The sequence below is a fragment of the Aphidius gifuensis genome, linkage group LG3 (genome assembly GCF_014905175.1).
Source record: "Aphidius gifuensis isolate YNYX2018 linkage group LG3, ASM1490517v1, whole genome shotgun sequence".
Taxonomy (NCBI): domain Eukaryota; kingdom Metazoa; phylum Arthropoda; class Insecta; order Hymenoptera; family Braconidae; genus Aphidius; species Aphidius gifuensis.
This window is the reverse complement of record NC_057790.1, coordinates 23,361,131-23,376,772: the sequence shown is the minus strand read 5'-3', so window position 1 is coordinate 23,376,772 and position 15,642 is coordinate 23,361,131. Positions and strand designations below refer to the sequence as shown.

At 25.3% G+C, this 15,642-nt stretch overlaps 2 protein-coding genes across 5 annotated transcripts; both read right to left on the bottom strand.

Annotated features, from left to right (window-relative positions):
• Window positions 1-93: 93 nt before the first annotated feature.
• On the bottom strand, window positions 94-10,551 carry LOC122853026 (chromatin-remodeling ATPase INO80-like). 3 transcript variants are annotated; one of them, XM_044153220.1, is made up of 14 exons: window positions 10,436-10,471; window positions 10,191-10,348; window positions 10,041-10,120; window positions 7,050-9,979; window positions 6,517-6,775; window positions 6,294-6,421; window positions 6,105-6,199; window positions 5,262-5,334; window positions 4,404-4,562; window positions 4,177-4,279; window positions 3,766-3,896; window positions 3,352-3,583; window positions 3,055-3,269; window positions 779-910 (listed from the first exon to the last, which is right to left on the bottom strand). In XM_044153220.1, exons 2-14 carry the CDS (start codon window positions 10,322-10,324, stop codon window positions 896-898), a joined length of 4,554 nt encoding a protein of 1,517 aa, XP_044009155.1. In that variant the 5' UTR covers window positions 10,325-10,348; window positions 10,436-10,471; the 3' UTR covers window positions 779-895. The 3 variants fall into 3 exon arrangements, with proteins under 3 accessions (XP_044009153.1, XP_044009154.1, XP_044009155.1); XM_044153218.1 differs by having other exon boundaries at window positions 94-910; window positions 3,055-3,583; XM_044153219.1 differs by lacking the exon at window positions 10,436-10,471 and adding an exon at window positions 10,504-10,551 and having other exon boundaries at window positions 228-910; window positions 3,055-3,583.
• Window positions 10,552-11,866: 1,315 nt separating this feature from the next.
• LOC122853027 lies at window positions 11,867-15,172 on the bottom strand. 2 transcript variants are annotated; one of them, XM_044153223.1, is made up of 5 exons: window positions 14,591-15,172; window positions 14,151-14,456; window positions 13,076-13,420; window positions 12,645-12,935; window positions 11,867-12,307 (listed from the first exon to the last, which is right to left on the bottom strand). In XM_044153223.1, exons 1-5 carry the CDS (start codon window positions 14,591-14,593, stop codon window positions 11,927-11,929), a joined length of 1,326 nt encoding a protein of 441 aa, XP_044009158.1. In that variant the 5' UTR covers window positions 14,594-15,172; the 3' UTR covers window positions 11,867-11,926. The 2 variants fall into 2 exon arrangements, with proteins under 2 accessions (XP_044009158.1, XP_044009157.1); XM_044153222.1 differs by lacking the exon at window positions 14,591-15,172 and having other exon boundaries at window positions 14,151-14,525.
• Window positions 15,173-15,642: the final 470 nt, after the last annotated feature.

The following is a 15,642-nucleotide window of genomic DNA, read 5'->3' as shown; positions in this document are numbered from 1 at the left end:
AAGGTAAAATAATAATAATGAGAAAAATTGTTGCTTTTCATAACAACACTTACTTTTCAATTAATCAAATCACGATTAACACATCATCAAATAAAATAATATTATAATCATCAATTTATTCATCTCAATAAATATATCTAAAACTAGATTATTTTTTTTTTATGTTTAGTTTAAAAAAATTATGAAAAAAAAAACAAACAAAAAATGTGAATTATTAGCGTCAATAATAGAATAATTAAAAGGGATTTAATAAAAAAAAAAAAAATAATAATATAATGAAAATAAATAAATATCCCTTTTGATTATTCAAACTCCATATTATGTCAATAACATTAAATTAATAATAACTATTACAATTTTATTGTGTATAAATTTACCACTAGCACAATTAGTTATTTTTGTTTTTTTTAAAATTAAATATAAACACTTATTTATAATCTTAAATTAATTTGTTAATTTTTTAAATATTACTTTGGATTAATAAACTTGTCATCTTGTTTCGGCACTTGTTGTAATTGTTGTTGTTGTTGTTGCTGTTGTTGTTGAGTATAAAAACCAAATGGTCGTAAATCCAAATTACTAACAGATGTTGATTGTTTTTGTACATTTGTTAATAATACTGGTGATATATTTATTGAACTTGGATTTGGTGATAATGTATTTGATGTTGGATTTGATAATTGATTTGATCTAAGTGGTACTGGTAATGATTTTTGTACACGTTTATTATAATTATTTGTTGGTGTACGTTGTCCTTGATTACCAGGACCAGCTGGACGTAATCTTGGTCTACCTGGACCACGACGTACTCCAGTTGTTGTACAACGTACAGGTGTTATTTGACCACTTGTATTACTTGTATTTACTGTACTTAAACAATCACCTTCAAGACCTACTATTCCTTGTAAACCTGAAACCCCAATTTTATATTATCATAATAATTTATCATTTAAATATATTAATTATTTCAAGTGAAAGTAAATATTTTTATATTTTTTTTTTCCTTCAATTTATAAATGTATCAATTGATGTAAAGTAAAGCTTGTAAATTGATCGAATTTGTAATTTGAATACCATTGTTAAAATTAAAATAATAATTATTAAAAACAAAATGAAGATATTATTTTATTTTTCATGACTTGTATTGTTTTTTAATTTTTGTATATTTTGTATATTTTCAATGGCTTCTCTTATGTTAGTTGAGCATGTTCTTTGAGTTGGAAATAATATAAAAAATAAAAAAATATGTATATGGGTAAGGTGTTTTTTTTTTTTAATCAAAAAAAGAGTTGGCTCACGACAACATCAGTGACGACGAGTACCAAAAAATTTATCCAAGAGAGCAACGAGATCGCAGCTGCCACCATCACAAAATATAAATGCACCTGCTATTATCGACTCACGCCTGAACGGGATCAAAGGCCCCCTGTCTTTCTCTCGAAAAAAAACCATGTCGACCAAATACACAAACATTTTGTTTTAAAAATGTATTAACAATATTTTATTCGCACGACAATTTTTAAATTAAATATACTCAATATATTTTATTTAACCTCAATAAATATTTCAATAGTTATATTTCGAAAAAAATGAAATTATATTGGTTCCGGTGTTATACAATGATGCGGGATAATAATTTAAAATATCAAAGCAATGTATTTTATCACAAGGTTAATTTTAAATTTTAAAAAAATATTATTAATTCAGGTCTACCGGAGATTGAGTAAGAAAAACACAAAAAAAAAAAGTTTTAAAAAAAGCAACAGCAGCAACAACAACAACAAAAACCTTCAGATGAAATAAAAATAATTAAAAAGAAAAAAAAAAACATTTAATACCCTTGAGTATAAAGTCGTTTATTCATTTTATAGACTCAGCATTGTGAATAAAAAATACTTGCTAAAAAAAATTTAGGGGATCATGAAAGATTAGTGAGTCATATTGTAAAGATAAAAAAGAAAAAAAAAAAAAAAACATTCAAACCATTTGCAAAATCTAAAGTAGGGTTGTTAAGTGTAAGAAGAAAAAAAAAAACCAGGAAAATAGGGTAGTGAAAATAGGGTGATAAGGGATTGAGAAAGTATAAGAAAGAAATAAAAAAAATAAACGAGTGTGTGGTTAAAAATTTTAGCCACAAAATAATCTATAGAAAAAAGATTGTAGAAAAAAGTGTCAAGGGAGTCGTCACAACTGTTTGAAGCACTTGTGCTTGCACATGTGCTCGCAAGGGAATTTTCATACAAGGGTTTTTGCTTGAAATAAAAAAAAAAAAAAAACATTGAATATACGTGCCAAGGGGGAATTACAACTTAGCAAGTTGAACTAAGCATACCTAAAGGGGCACGTACATACTACATACTGTTAAATTTAATATCCAACCCCCAAAATCACAAAGCCCCATGAGAATCATACCAAGTGCTCTGTGTTTTTAAAGGGAGTAAAAAATTTCTCTCATTCCATAAACTTAAAAAAATAAAAAAAAAAATTAACTGACAGATAAATGTTTTAAAAATAAACTAAAAGATTAAGTATTATAAACTGTAGGGTAAATAGAAATAATAATTATTATTATTAATATAAAATAATATGAAAATAAAAAAAGACAAAACTATATCGATCTTGAAAATGTCAAACGAGTAATCGGGTCACAGCTTCTCTCTCGGTTATTCTTTGAAGAATGACAAGCTTTATCGTTCATTTTTTATTTATTTTTTTATTCCCCTTTTTTTTTTTCTCTTATTTTTTCCTCATCATTTCAGGCGCATTCATGAGCGATGATCCGAATTAACACTAGCACGAGCCGATCAGTAAAAAAAAAAATAAATAAAAATAAAACTATAATGAAATAGAAAGAAGAAAAAAAAAAAAGCATCGTCATCCACGTTGAGCGAATGTCGTGAATATCGCAGGTGCTCAATATGAAAATATTTTTTTAAATTTATTTTAAAAGACAGCTTCTGAATATTTAGATTAAGAAAAATTAAATTTAAAAAAAAAAAAATGCAAAGATATGTAAGGTGTATATATATATTTTTTGTATTTATTTAATATTACCTTGCTGAGCAATCTGATCAGTCGATGAAGATGAAGAAGGAGGTGAATGACACGAACCACCAGGTGATTGTGGTGTTGTACCAATTTGACCAGGTAAAAATCCACCTCGTCCTTTACCACTAACTTGTCCACCACGACGTGATCCACGAGGTCTACCACGTTTACTGGTACCACGTATTGTTGGTCGTATACGTACACCACTACCAACACCAAAACTAAAATGATGACCAAGTTTTGTTACTTTTGATCTATCATTAACACTTGTTGATTGACGATTTTGTTGATTAATATTAATACCAATTGGTCCATCAACATCAACAACAAGTCCTTCATTACTTGTTTCATCTTCTGATTTTAATATTAAATTATCATCAAGTATAATATCATCATTATCAATTATTATTTCTTCATTTAATAATAATTGTGATGATGTATTTTGAAATTCATTGTCTGATTGAATTGTCAATAGATCATTTTGATTTTCAATTTTAATAATATCCTCTGTACATGGTCTTTTATTATTATTAATCTGTTGAATAAATTTTTTTTTTTAATTCATTTAATCATACTGTGTATTTATTAAGTGAGATAATTTAAATTTTTTTAAAAATCATATTTAATTTTTTTTTGTAAATTAATAATAAGAAAATAGAAAGTTAAGGGAATATTATGTATTTGGAGTAATTTAAGTTAAAGGGCAAAAATTTTTACCTTGACCGGATGTACGGTTAACTTCCTTTTCCGGTCCTTTTCCTTGTGATGTTGAGGAATTGTAGTACAATCAATGTGAGTTACATCCTCCAGAGTTGTGTCTTGCTTTCTTTCTTCGCTTCGTTGACTGTCTAAAATATACATACACAACACATGAAGATATAAAAAAATAAAAACAATATTAAATAAAAAAAAAAAAAACACATGATAATAATGATGATAAATAAAAAAGAAATGAAAAAAAAAAAACATGAAATATTAATTTACCAAAAAGACCATCACAATTCGTTACTTAATTTATTTTTTTTTTTATTATTGGTTATTTTTAAATTACCATAAATAATGAGTTTAAATTACAATGCTACTGGAATTCGACATCATTAAATTTTTTTTATTTATAATTTCACTTACATTTTGCTTCAATTTCTTCATCATCTAGAAGTAATGACACAACTTCTTTTGGTTTCAATGTGTCTGGTTTAAAATTACCACCACTTATTACCATTCTTTGAATCTGGAAATAATTTAACATGTAAATAATAATTTTATTAAATTATTTAGTTGATAAACTTTTTAAATTTTTTAATAATAATAATGTGAAATAAAATAATATTTCTATATTTTTTTTTTATACACACCTCACTTTTTTCACGTGCCCTTTGTAATATTCTTTCTTCAATAGTACCTTTGCAAATTAAACGATAAACAGTCACCTGTTTAGTTTGACCTAATCTATGTGCTCTGTCCATAGCTTGTTGATCCACTGTTGGATTCCAATCACTGTCATAAAAAATTACCTGTAAAAATAAAATTCAATCTTAATTATTGATTTACAACATACGAATTATTATTTAACGAATAGTAGTACCCTTTTTTTTTTTGTTTCTATCTACATAAATTAGACTATTTTCTTTTTTCATAAAAAAAAGAATATTATTTTTTAAATATAAAATTCATCAACAAGTTATTCGTTGAAATAAACCACCTGTTATTTTATTTTTATCATGAAAATATTTAAATGATAAATAATAATTTTTAATAATAATATTTATGTAAATTAATATCATCGATCGAAATATGAAAGTTAACCAGGAAAATAAATATTAAAAATTTGTTAAATCGTTAAATTTGAATATGCAATTGTCGCAACTTATCCGTGACTTGAAAATTTTTTATTATTTTAATATAAAATCGAAAATATATTTAGGGAAGAGTCAATGTTTCGCTTGGTTTATGCATAAAACACATACATCACACACCCATTTTAAAACAATACAATTTTATTTGCCGTATATCCGTTAATATTTCAAAACTGATTGATGATGATAAGTCATTCCATTAATTTTATTTTGGTAGTCGAAAGTTAAAAATATAAATTTATTTATTACTTGAAATCATTTCAATTATGTATTATCATCATTTCAGATTTTGGCTGTTAATAATTAAATATTAATTACAAAATAAAAAATATATAATTAATATTTAAAAATACTTACAGTATCAGCAGCAGTCAAATTTATTCCCAAACCACCAGCTCTTGTACTCAAAAGAAAGACAAATATATCCGCTCTAAAAAAAAAAAAATGATAAATAAATTATTCAAGTATTAAATAATATTAAATAATTATTATTATATGGATTAAAATTATTTCGTGCAATGACCCAAGAATAAATTTATTATGTAAATTAATTTAAATACAACATTCGTGCACTTATTAGTTTTCTATCTTGGGGAAGTTTTTTTTTTTTTTTCTTTCTTTTTAAGCGATTGTCTTGAAAGATTTGGGGTATAATTATTTTACATTTTTGCATTATTGTTTACTCATAATTATTTTTGAAGAAGAAAAAAATAATATTATGTATTACTTTTTAATTTAAAAAAAAATATATAAAACGATGTCTTGATAGCTTGGACTAAAAGTCGGAAAGTTTTTCGAGGTGCAGTTACGTTTCGCCAATTAGGGATTCGGTGCATCAGTTACGCTTCGCTGACAACACAGTAAAAATAAAGAAAATAATAAATAAAAAATAAAAACGTCATGCTAAACCGAACTTGAGCGGCGAAACTCAAGCCTGATCGATATCTGACCGTTCACTAATATGAAAATTTGCATTATCATGGCAATATATATTTAACAATTGATTGAAAATAATAAATAAATAAAAAAATAAATTAAAGTAATATATAATGTAAAATTAAAATGAAATTGGATAACTCTTTTCTTATTATTAAATAATAAAAGAAAAAAAACAACATATACATGTATATTAAGTATATCGAATTATAAATTGTTTGATAATATAATAATTGTTTAAAACAATGGTTATTTAATACTCACCGCTTTTGAAAATCTGCAACCATATCCCGACGATCGGAGATTTTTGATGAACCATCGAGGCGCATAAAAGTGTGTTTCCGGTGATACATGTACTCCTACGAAATAAATAAATAAATATATATTAAAATTAAATTTAAACATGACAAAAAACAACATCAACAACATAGCAAATAATATTAATTGTTTTACCTCAAGTAAATCAATCATTTTAGTCATTTGAGAATAAATTAAAACTCGATGACCTTGTTCCTTTAAACGTTTTAATAAATTATCTAAAACTGATAATTTTCCTGCATCAGTAACAAGAGTTTGTTTATCTAAAAAATTAAATTAAAAATCATGAAATTATATTATAATTATAATTTTTCTATTGTTTATTATTGTTTTATAATTTTTAAAAAATATAATATACCTGGAACAATAATATTTGACCAGCCATTAACAGGTGTACATGCTGATAAACCACCAACTGTTTCATGTGAAAACATTGTTGCACTTCGTAAATTATCAACAGCAATTGATGGCTCAAAATCAGGTGTTGATAATAATGCATATTCACATCCAAGTTTAATAATTTTTTTACCAAATGGTCCACCACATTCTTCATGTCTTTTCCAGGCACAAGCTGCACTGCTATCACTGACATACAATTTTCTTGGAGATGCTTGAATCTAAAATTAATAAATGATAAATTAACAAAAATTCATGGATTTATTTTATTTAAATAATAAATTAAAAGTATGGAATTTGTTGGAAAGTTAAAAATACCAAGGAAGTAACCAGCCAACCGTTTGAAATTAAAGGAAATAGACCAAAGTGATAATAATAATTTACTATTTTTTTCTTGCAATTTTTATATGTAATTGTATTTTTTTTTTTTTATCATAATAAAATTATTATTAAAAACACAAGCAAGTAAATTAAATGACGATAAGAAATATTTACCTTGGGATAATTATCACAAATAAATGAAGGCATTGATGTAACTTGACAACTTCTAATTTCACTTGGTCTAGAACGATGCTGATGTTCAGGTAATAATATTAATTTAATATCATCATCAATATCAGCATTAATATCAGTAACTTGTCCTCTTGTTAATTTAATTGGTATATTACCAGCAATTTTACTACTTCTTAGTATTCTATGTGTCATTGTTTCAGGCATTGTATGAATAACATGATCAGTATGTGTATAAACAGGCTCACCACAAAAAATTCTTTTTGTAAAAATTAAATCAATATTATTTTCTAATAAATTATTATTTTTAGCATCAACAATTAGCATCATATTATTTGGCAATTGTATATCTTCATCAATCCACCAATCATCCCAATAACGTTTTTTTATAATTTTACGTTTAAATATTGTTGCATGACAAATAATATATAATATACCAGAAACATGTAAATAATTTAATTCACTTGGTGATAATCCAATAAGACGAGAAAATGAAAAAATATTATTATCATTATTATTATTATTATTATTATTAAATAATGAATGATGAATATGTTGTGTTGTAAATATACTTAATTTATTATATAATAAATGTTTTTTTGATGGTATTGAATGATCAATAATACCATCATTATATAAAAGTGATGGCATATTATAATTTTTAGTAATCATAAAATATGGTGATTTAGCATCACGTCGTTCAAATAATTCTGGATGATTACATACTTTTCTAAATTGCATGACTAGATTCATTAAATTTGAGGTAAAATTTTTATCATTCATTGTTGAATCATTACCACCATTACTACTACCACCACCACCAACAGTATAATGTAATAAATCTTCAATTCTTATTTTTTGTTTTAATGCTGAATATAATAATTTTTGTCTTCTAGTTAATGGACAATAAACCATTATTTCAATTTTATCTGATAATTCATTTTCAACATCTTTTTTAATTCTTCTTAACATAAATGGTTTTAATATCATGTGTAATCTTGATAAATGTTTTTCATCAATACCAGTTTTATTTTCAGCATGACTTTCAATGTCTTTTGAAAACCATTCATTAAATTCATCATGTGAATCAAATAATGTTGGCATTATAAAATGTAATAATGCCCATAATTCAGCCATACTATTTTGTATTGGTGTACCACTTAATAATAAACGATTACGACAACTAAAACCTAATAAAAGTTTCCATCTCATGCTACTTGTACTTTTAATTGCTTGTGCTTCATCTAATATCATATATTGCCATTTAATTCTATTAAAATATTTATAATCAGTTATAACAAGTTGATAACTTGTTATAACAACATGAAATGATGCATCTTTTGTATGTAAATCTTTTGTATCCCAAAATTGACGTAATATTTTACGTTCTTGTGGATTACCCCAATATGGTACAACTTTAAATGGTGGTACAAATCTAGCCATTTCTTGTTGCCAATTATGAAGTGTTGATGCTGGTGATATTATTAAAAATGGTCCCCAAACAGAATAACGTTCAGCAACATGACATAAAAATGCTATTGATTGTACTGTTTTACCAAGACCCATTTCATCAGCAAGAATACCACTTATACCTTGGTCATATAAATTTGCCAACCAATTCATTCCTTTTAATTGATAACCTTTTAAATTACCCATGAATATTGATGGTTGTGGATGTTCAAGATTATCTGGTGTATTATTTAAACAAAGTTCTTTATTTGCTGATGATGTTGCTGCTGATGCTGAAGTATCAAATTGTCTTGTTCTTGATCTATCATGATCAAATGCTTCAATTGCATTTTTTTTAGCTTTTTGTTTCATTATTTCACTATCATAATCATCAATGTCAGCTAAACGTGGTATTTTTTCTTCATCAAGTTGACTTAGTATTCGTAATTGTTCTTCTGGTGATGATTTACCTAATTTTTTTGACATAAAATGTGCATAAAGTTCAGTTTGTGTTATTAAAAAATTTAATTTTCTTTGTTGACGTTTAACTTCAATTAATTCAACATCCATTTTACGTTGTTCTTCAGCTTCTTTTTCAAGACGTCTACGTGTTTCACGTTCAACACGATCATAACGTTTCCAATATGTTTGCATTTCACGTGTTAATCTTTTAGCACGCCATACTGTTTCTTTCATATTTTTTTGTGAATGCATTGCTTTTTGACGCCAATATTTCATACAATTTTGAGCAACTTTTTTACAACTTATTAGCATTTCTTTATGATTATTTGTTTTAGATCTTTGTATTTTACCAAGTTCTTTTTTTGACATCATAATCCATATTTTACGTCTTCTTAATGCCATCATTTCTGGACTTTTTGTTGTATGTTTTTTTTTACCTCTTGCACGTGATTGATTTTTCATCATAATATCCAATTCACTATCATCAAATTCTTCTTCTTTTGGAATTATTTTATTCCATTCATTTTTATTTAAATTATCATTACCACAACCATCACCATAATCATAACCATCACCATTATTATCATCATTATCATCATCATCATCACCATCATTGCCTTTATCTTTATCTTTATTTTTATTTGGTGGTTTACGAGGTTTTATTATTTTTTCTTTTTTTATTTTAACTATTTTTTTATCTTTCTTTTTTTTATTGCCAACAATTAGCTTTTGATGATCTGGAAATCTATCAATATTTGACAATAATCCAGAGCTGTAATATTGATACTGTATATTGTCTGGTTTTTGATAAAATTTACCCTGATATTTTTTTCTAAGTATATGAAATTTTAACATATCTTGAAAATCTTCTTCAGTTATTGGCTCATCATTGTCTGTACCAGACTGACTATCTGATGAATCACTTAACAATACATCTTGTAACCAAGCTCTTTCATCACCAATATTTTCCATATTATACAATCTCAGCTTGCTTATTCTTGCTTCTAAAAAATTAATAAATAAATTAATAAAACTCATCAATAATATATTTATAATAAAATATACCTTCTCTCTCGTTGAGACCACTATTTGAATAATTATCATCATCACCAGATAGCTCTGAAGACATTGATTTTTTATCATCACTATAAAAAATAATAAAACACAATTAATTCCATCAATTATAATTGTTAATTACCAAAAATAAATACTTGCCTAACATGGTCTTTGAATAATTCCTTTCTTGTCAAAAATGGATAAATATTCAAGCTTCTTTCTAGTCTTTGAAGATGCAGAGGAAGTGCCATTTCTACATCATGTCCCATTTTTATATTTTTTTGGACAGACATTCCACAATTATTTAATTTTATCTACTAAAAAACGAAAAAATAAATAAACAAATTGATTAGATATCAAACTTATTATTACACTAACAATAACAATAATATCAATTTGTTTACACTGTATTGTTGATGACAGCTGATTATTATAAATCAAAAAACTATTAATTCAACTATTGACCACTTACACTTTTATTATTTACAATTTATATATTTTATTAAACAATTGTGCATCACTAGATAACACTAATTAATAATTATATAATAAAAATTGACACAAAAATTCACTAATAACAAAAAAAAAATATATATATTTGAGGTTATAAACACACTATGATGATTATAAAATAAGTAAACAAACACTTGGATGATAATGAAATTTTTTTTGATGTGTTTGTTTTTCTAAATAGATTATTTAATTATTGTAGATAATTGTTTAGAAAAAAATTTATAAATTTATAACTGTTAATGTTGCACACGAAAATTCTATTATTAATAAGTACATAGTAAGCAAAGAGAGAAGGGATTTAATTTGTCCAGTTTATAGTTGCTATAAATTACATACATTTGGCCGGTGATATAAAAAAAAAAAAAAAAAAAACATTGCTGGCTGCCATTTTTTTTTTGGCTTGTTCTAGGTGGCGGTACTGTTTGAGAGGGAAAATTGAAATGTTTAATGGTACCCAGGCTGTATATTTTTTTGTACATTTATTATACATTTTGTTAATAAAAAAAAAAAAAAAAAAATTTAAATGTTTAATAATTGTTTTTCACAATTTATATAATATATTTGTATATACTTGTTTTCCTAATATTTATTACTCAAAAAATAATTTTAATTATTAAATAATTTAAAATATGAATACCTATATTTTTTAATAATTAAAATTAATTGTTGAGCAATAATTCTGATGAAAACAATGTGGATATTATATCCAGCTGAGCAGATATTGATATCCGAGCATGATAATAAAATATGAAAACGAAGCTAAGATACAGTATATAGGTAGCGCGAGATATATAAGTATATAGGTATACCTATAAATATTTTAAATTTTTTATTTATTTTTTGCTAATGATAGAACTAAAAATTCACCTTTGAGATTGTATTATTTTCTACTGATTATGCATATTGCATATGATGCAACAAAAATTAAGTTGATAAATTATGTGAACCAGTCAACTGGTGGAAACGTTTCTCCGTCCTTTTCAGACTTTTCGCCAACATTCTCCGTCATTTTTATGTAGTCGTGCCTTTTGCGATTCAAATATTATTATTTGAAAAAAAGAAAATATACAGAAAATTCACGTTTGCCCAAAAACAACACCACCAACAAAAACAAACACCAAGCACTAAGTATACTCAAAGTAAAAACTTAAATTTATATAATTATACCATCACTTTTATTAAAATAAAATTATAGTTTTATAAAATAATGAATAATTTTTTACAAAATAATAATAAAAACAATAAAAATTTACATTATTTGATTTTTCCTTATTTTATTTGTAGTTTGTATTCTGTGTATATTTAGAAAACAAGAGGTTGCTCCAAGTAAAATGAAAAAGTATAATTATTTATTTGTCATCTTCAATTATATATTTTTGTAACTAATATAAGATTTTAAATATAAAATTTGGAATGTCGAATAGTTCACAAAGAAAGACCGAAAGATTTATTTTACTTGAATTTTCTTTCAACCAATCAAGAGAATTCAAGTGTAGTGAAGAAAGCGATTGTAATTCTGATAACATTTGTGGAATATCAAGAGTTGGAATATCAACATCATTTGTATTTTTTTGATTTTTTAATCTTTCTGCTGACAACTTTTCAATAGCACGATCTTGTAACCTTTGTACAGCTTCAACGTCGACTAAACCAGGTCTTTGGTTCAATAAAACAATTTCATTAAATAATTTCATTTCAACTGTAGATAGTTGACATGCTTGCAATGACAATAAAGTTTCTACGAATACATCAACAAAATCAGGCTGTAAATAAAAAAAATTAAATTACCATCATTATATACTATAATTATATTTTATCAACACCAGTAGATAAAGTTCGCTTGTTGATTGAGATTATTATTACTACTATATGACTACGAAATATTAAATTTTTTCTTTAATTCTCGAGATAAATTTAAAGCAATGAAATTTCATTAGCTAAATCTTATATATGCATTGAGAAAATTATTTACATGTTGCGACAAAAAAAAAAAAAAAATATTAAATTGTCACAGTATTTATAAAAATCTTAATCAACAAACAAGCAAACTTTTTAGATCTGTTTATTAATATAAAAAAAAAAATCATCAAATATACTTACTCCATAAATAAGTTCAAGATGTTTTATTAAAAAACCTGCTCGACGTATTACGATTGCATTCCTAGTGATGTAAGGTGATAGCGTAGAAAAGCATATCTCAATCAAACCGTGTTTAAGAAGACATGCTTGATCTTTTTTTGTTAATGATTCAAGACAAGCATGTGCAAAGCTAATCTGTGTCTGAGTATAAAATGCAATGGTCCCTGCCCATTGCTTCCAATAATAAATTTTTTCCATTTCCACAAATTCAGCAATCGATGTGGCTCCCATGAGATTCGCTGAACTTTTAGGCTTTGTTCAACATAAATACATTTATCATTAATATATAGATATAAATTCTAGTAATATTAGTTTGAGAGAATAAATTTATCTATTCCTAAAAAAAAAAAGAAAATAGAATTAATTATTATAATAAAAAGAAAATTATTTACCATGGTAATAAGGACTGGAATATTCAACCGCTCAGCAATTTGTCTCGAAATATCCAATTCAAGCCAATAATTTCTCCTAAACCAATCCATTTCATTATTGCGTTGTTCATCAAGTTCCCGTAGTCTCAACAATTTTTTTGAAATGTCAAAATCGAAAAAATCCGCACAAAAATCTTTAAATTTTTCTACAGCTCTGTCATTATCAAAAAAATGAAATTTACCGAGTATTATATTATCAGAGTATGTTCGGCTCAATACAGCAACAGTAGTAAATAATTTCAATTCAGTCGGGGAAAATGTTTGTAATGACAATATAAATGATACAAATGCATTAACAAAATCGATCTGTGAATGAAAAAAAAAAGTTCAATTAATATCGTAATTTATTAATAATAACTGAAGTTTGTATTTCTCCGGATTTCTCCGGATTTCTATGTAATTGAGACTTCCGGAGATATTTACGGAGTGATCTCCAGACTATTTTCACATTATCTCCGGAATTTTCCCGAAATTTTAGCTTGAAAAAACCATAAAAAAAAAATGGAAAAATCAATAAAAAAAAACAGAAATAAAAGTTTGCATACGAAAAATAAAAAAGGAATTTTCTTCTAAAAAATCCGGAGAAAATCCGAAAAAACTCTGGATTAATATCTCCGGAAGTCTCAATTGCGTAGGAAATCCGGAGAAATCCAGAGAAAATCTGGAAAGATTATTTCTACCAGGGAGGTATTATGGTAGTTGATTTTTTTTTTCATTTCTCGTGAATAATTTTAAGTATTAAAAGTAATGATTGAAAAATAATTCAAACTCCCAAACGATATATAAAAAAAAAAGTAAATAAATAACACAAAATATTTAATTAAAAAAATATCAATAAATGTGTTAAAAATAATATGAATTGATAAAATCATTGATATTTCTTTGGATATATTTTCTAATTGTTTGACTTGTTCCTTAATAAAAATACTACTTGACATGTAGTAATTATAAAAATGTTAATCACCAAACAAGCAAATTTCTTACATGTATTTATCAATGTGACGAAAAAATAATAGTGTCATTGGATAAAACTTACTCCATAGATGAGTTCAAGTTGTTGTCTTGTAAAACAAGTCCCGTCTTCAAATATTAATGAATTTTCCTCTGTCATACGTCGAGACATCAGACAAACCCATACCTCAAAAAATTTTTCCGTTTTCAGCAATTCCATATTCATTGGCCTTATGTCATTTATAGACGAAATAATTTTGATAAGAATATTATCTACTTTTGGAATTGATAATTCAACTTTTCTTGCAAATTGTTCGAATAACAATACTCTTTGTCGTTTAACATCTTCAGCACTTGATGATGCTTCCATTTGATTTATTAAATTTTCAGCCTTCATTAAATATACATAAGTTTATCATTAATACAACTATATAAATTCAAGGTATCTTAATTTATGAAAATAAATTTATTATATCTACTTGTTATTAAAAAAAAAAAAAAATATATATATATACACGTTTTTACCATTTTAGAAGCTCAGGTTGGTGTGGTCGTGCCTCGTGGTTCAGGTAACAAGTAACAGGTTGTAACATATGCTGATAAATTGCTATAAGGACATAGAGTAGAATGCAAGGTAGAGTTACCCAAGTAGATTAGAAACCAAAGGAGCCAAAGGACATGTATATAGAGACCTCTAATCACCTTGGTTGGAACCTAGTCCTGAACCGGTGCCATGCAGGTGCATATTTACCTCTATGGATACATATACATGTATACTGACTGACTGTCAACAATTTTCTAATTTATAAAATTGTCAACAAATAAGAAAGATTATATTTTTTTTTTTTTTGTGTTTCTAAATTCTAATGGTTTCTACTATACGTAGCTCGATTTGTAGAATATGTAATTTTTTCAAGACTTTTTTATTGTTTTTTCGTTTAAAAAAAAAAAAGGTTGAAATCTTCATAAGAGCCAAAAATTATACCTTTGTATTCAGAATTAATAGAGCTACCTGTTTGTAAAATTTCACATCATTGCATTAAAAATAACATGGGTCTAGTGATTAACCTTTTTTAAAAAAATGTTTAAAATTCATTTAGGTATAATATCGTTTTATTTCTTTTTTTTTTTTTTTGCCATACAAATGTTTCTTTTTATTTTTATTTTTTGAATTTGTTAGGACAATATTCAGTGCATAAAAAAATGTACAATAGCCCGTTACAAAATTATTTTTTAAATCATTGCTTTTTTTTATTTTTATTAATTCAGTATAAAATTACATGTAAAAATATGCCGAGTTTATTATCAAACAAAAAAAAAAATATATATTAGATAAAAATTAGATGGAATAATTGAGGAAAAATATCATATTTTTAATGGAAAAAAATTATGGAGAAAGAAGATTTACTTGGCTACTACGTCCACGCGAATTATTATCATTAATATTTAGTTTTTTTTTTTTTTTTTCATTTTTATTTTTTGACTATCATCAATGAATAATAATAAAAAAAGAAATAATCAAAAAAACCCTGGCTTTAGTGGATTTTTTACAAGCAAAGATTAAAAAAATACACGGT

Bases quoted from the DNA above. Each gene is read 5' to 3' on its own strand.
- LOC122853026 (XM_044153219.1), bottom strand. From the start codon at position 10,324: ATGTCTGTCCAAAAAAATATAAAAATGGGACATGATGTAGAAATGGCA. The intron at 4,563-5,261 runs GTAAGTATTTTT...TTATTTTTACAG, and splicing joins ATTTGACTGCTGCTGATACT to GTAATTTTTTATGACAGTGA. The intron at 911-3,054 runs GTAATATTAAAT...TTGGGGTTTCAG, and splicing joins TGATCAGATTGCTCAGCAAG to GTTTACAAGGAATAGTAGGT.
- LOC122853027 (XM_044153222.1), bottom strand. From the start codon at position 14,462: ATGAAGGCTGAAAATTTAATAAATCAAATGGAAGCATCATCAAGTGCT. The intron at 13,421-14,150 runs GTAAGTTTTATC...TTTCATTCACAG, and splicing joins AACTTGAACTCATCTATGGA to ATCGATTTTGTTAATGCATT. The intron at 12,936-13,075 runs GTAAATAATTTT...TGTTGAACAAAG, and splicing joins TTCCAGTCCTTATTACCATG to CCTAAAAGTTCAGCGAATCT.